Genomic DNA, 2,085 nt, shown 5'->3' with positions numbered 1-2,085 from the left:
CTGCTCCCCACCATTCACAAGAGGGCCCCCAAGCCAGGCAGGGGTAACCCCAGCCCCTTTGGGAATCAGTGACAGTACCAGGGCCATGGCTGGGCATGGAGCCCTAGGAAGGGACCACCAAGGATGGGCCAGGTGCCTGTAATGGGGCGGCTGGTGAGGCATTGGGGCCCAGGTCCTGCATACCCAGGAGTCCTCTGGGAAGCCAGTTCCCTCCCTGCACCTTCCCCCAGCTTAGGGTCTGCACCCACAGCCCGAAGTGCTGGGAAACAACAGGCTCCGGTGGTGGGGGGGGGGACCCCTGCAGTTTCCAGGGGCTCACAGAGGAGCACTGGGTCAGTCTAGAGCACAGCAGGGCCTGACCTGCCCACCTTGCAGCTGTGGCCAAGGCAGCCCTGGCACCAAGACACTCAGGAAAGCAGCACTGACTCCCAGGGCAGGCAGGTGCCAGGCTGCTAGATGCCGGGGGGTGGGCTGTGATGAATTTTCATGCAGTTTTGCTAGAACTGAAAAACACACACAGGTCTGGGACAACGGGCCCATCAGCTGCCTCCCACCTGTACCCTGGGGCTGGGGACAGCTCTCCCCGCAGATATGGGCCACCTGACCGCAGGCAGTGAGACCTTTGCCACTCGCTCCTGAAAACACAGCTCCACCAGCCACAGGGACAGACATCCATCCTGTCACCGCAACCCTGGGCACCACGCAGGGAGATGAATGCGGCCTCCTGCTGGACCCTGGGAAAGCACCCAGAACCACTGTTTTCAGTATCAACCAGGTCCTGCTGAGCAGGCACATGGGGCGATGGGCTGACTTAGCAGTAAGATCCACACGTGGCCCGGCCTCTGGCAGCCCCAGCCCTGCCCAGCGTGGGTCCCTGGAGAGCAGGGAAACTTGGCCAGGGACCCAGCCAGCCCAAACCCAAGGCGGGAGCCAAACTTGCCTCCGATCAGGGCACCTGTTCAAGGTAGGTCTCTTGGTAGCCACATCAGTTCGTTCAACCCAAGACAAATCTACCCAGTTTAAAAAGTGCTCTGTGGGGAGGGAGACTTTGGAATCTGTCCAGCCAGCGCTGAGGCCATTGGGGGTAGAGACTGCATTTCCAGTGGGCAGGGCGATGTCTGCGATCCTCCCCCTGGCCCTCTCACAAAGCTGCTTCTCCACTGAGGGCGCTGCTGGTTGCAACCTCTGGCACTTTATGTGCGAACTTGAATAATAACACCCCAGGGAGCTGCCGGCGGGGGCTGAGCCAGGGGCCCGGCACGGTGGAAACAGTTGGTAGGGTCCCGGGAGGGGCTGCCGACCCCCAGACCACCCGCCCTGCCCTGCAGGTGAGGCAGACGTGGACCTAGCGCAAGGTGTTTACCCGAGACTGCCTGCTGGAGGGAAGGAGAGAGAAGAGAGACATTTCCCTGTGCCCTGCCGGGCCCTCCAGCCTCTCGGAGATTTAGTTCATCTTCCTTTCTCACGCCCGCCTGAGAGCCAGAGGTGCTGGAAGGCTGTGGTTCCCAGTGCGTGAGCTTGAAGGGCACAGTCCCTCATGCATAATTAATCAGCGACTGGAGCCGGGTCTGGAGGACGCTGTGCCCCATGCTTCCGGCCCGGTTTGTCCCCTGATCAGCAGAACAGCAAAGCTGGAACCCGGACCCCCAAGTGGGCCTCTGGGGGTTCCCCGGCCCCAGCTCCCGTGCCCTCCCTTGGGCCCCTCCTGAGGAGTGCGCTGCGCCCCCAAACCCCCACCCCGAACTTCAGGGTCGGAGGCGCCAAGAAAGCCAAGGGCAAGGGGCTCAGCACCACGGATAGCGCACCCGCCTACCTGTCCTCGCTGGGGAAGGGCTGGTCGCCCAGGAGCAGGTCCCGGAAGCGGTACCGCGGTGGCAAGGGCAGCACCTCCGAGTCCAGGTCGCTCATCCTGAAGCTGGCGGCAGCGTCTGGGAGCTCGTCCCCGCGGCCGCCGTCCCCGTCCCCGGCACAAGGCTGCCTGCGGGCACACGCCAGCCAGCACCCTCAGCACACTCTGCCTGGACACGCGGCCCCCAAAGAACAGGCTGGGGACCAGAGGGGAATTCGGGGAGAACCTGCGGGGGA

General features: G+C 63.5%; 1 protein-coding gene across 1 annotated transcript in view; it reads right to left on the bottom strand.

The window, feature by feature from the left end:
- The window catches only part of Kcnt1 (potassium sodium-activated channel subfamily T member 1), a 50,586-nt gene that overhangs the window by 38,773 nt on the left and 9,728 nt on the right, over positions 1-2,085 (bottom strand). Inside the window, 1 exon segment of the mRNA XM_033759003.1 lies at positions 1,814-1,978. Within this exon segment, the coding sequence (XP_033614894.1) occupies positions 1,814-1,978 (165 nt within the window).

Source organism: Fukomys damarensis, unplaced genomic scaffold (genome assembly GCF_012274545.1).
Source record: "Fukomys damarensis isolate Sample0158 unplaced genomic scaffold, DMR_v1.0_HiC HiC_scaffold_36, whole genome shotgun sequence".
Taxonomy (NCBI): domain Eukaryota; kingdom Metazoa; phylum Chordata; class Mammalia; order Rodentia; family Bathyergidae; genus Fukomys; species Fukomys damarensis.
Note: the sequence above shows the minus strand (reverse complement) of the source record. Positions and strands in the feature narration are given on the sequence as shown.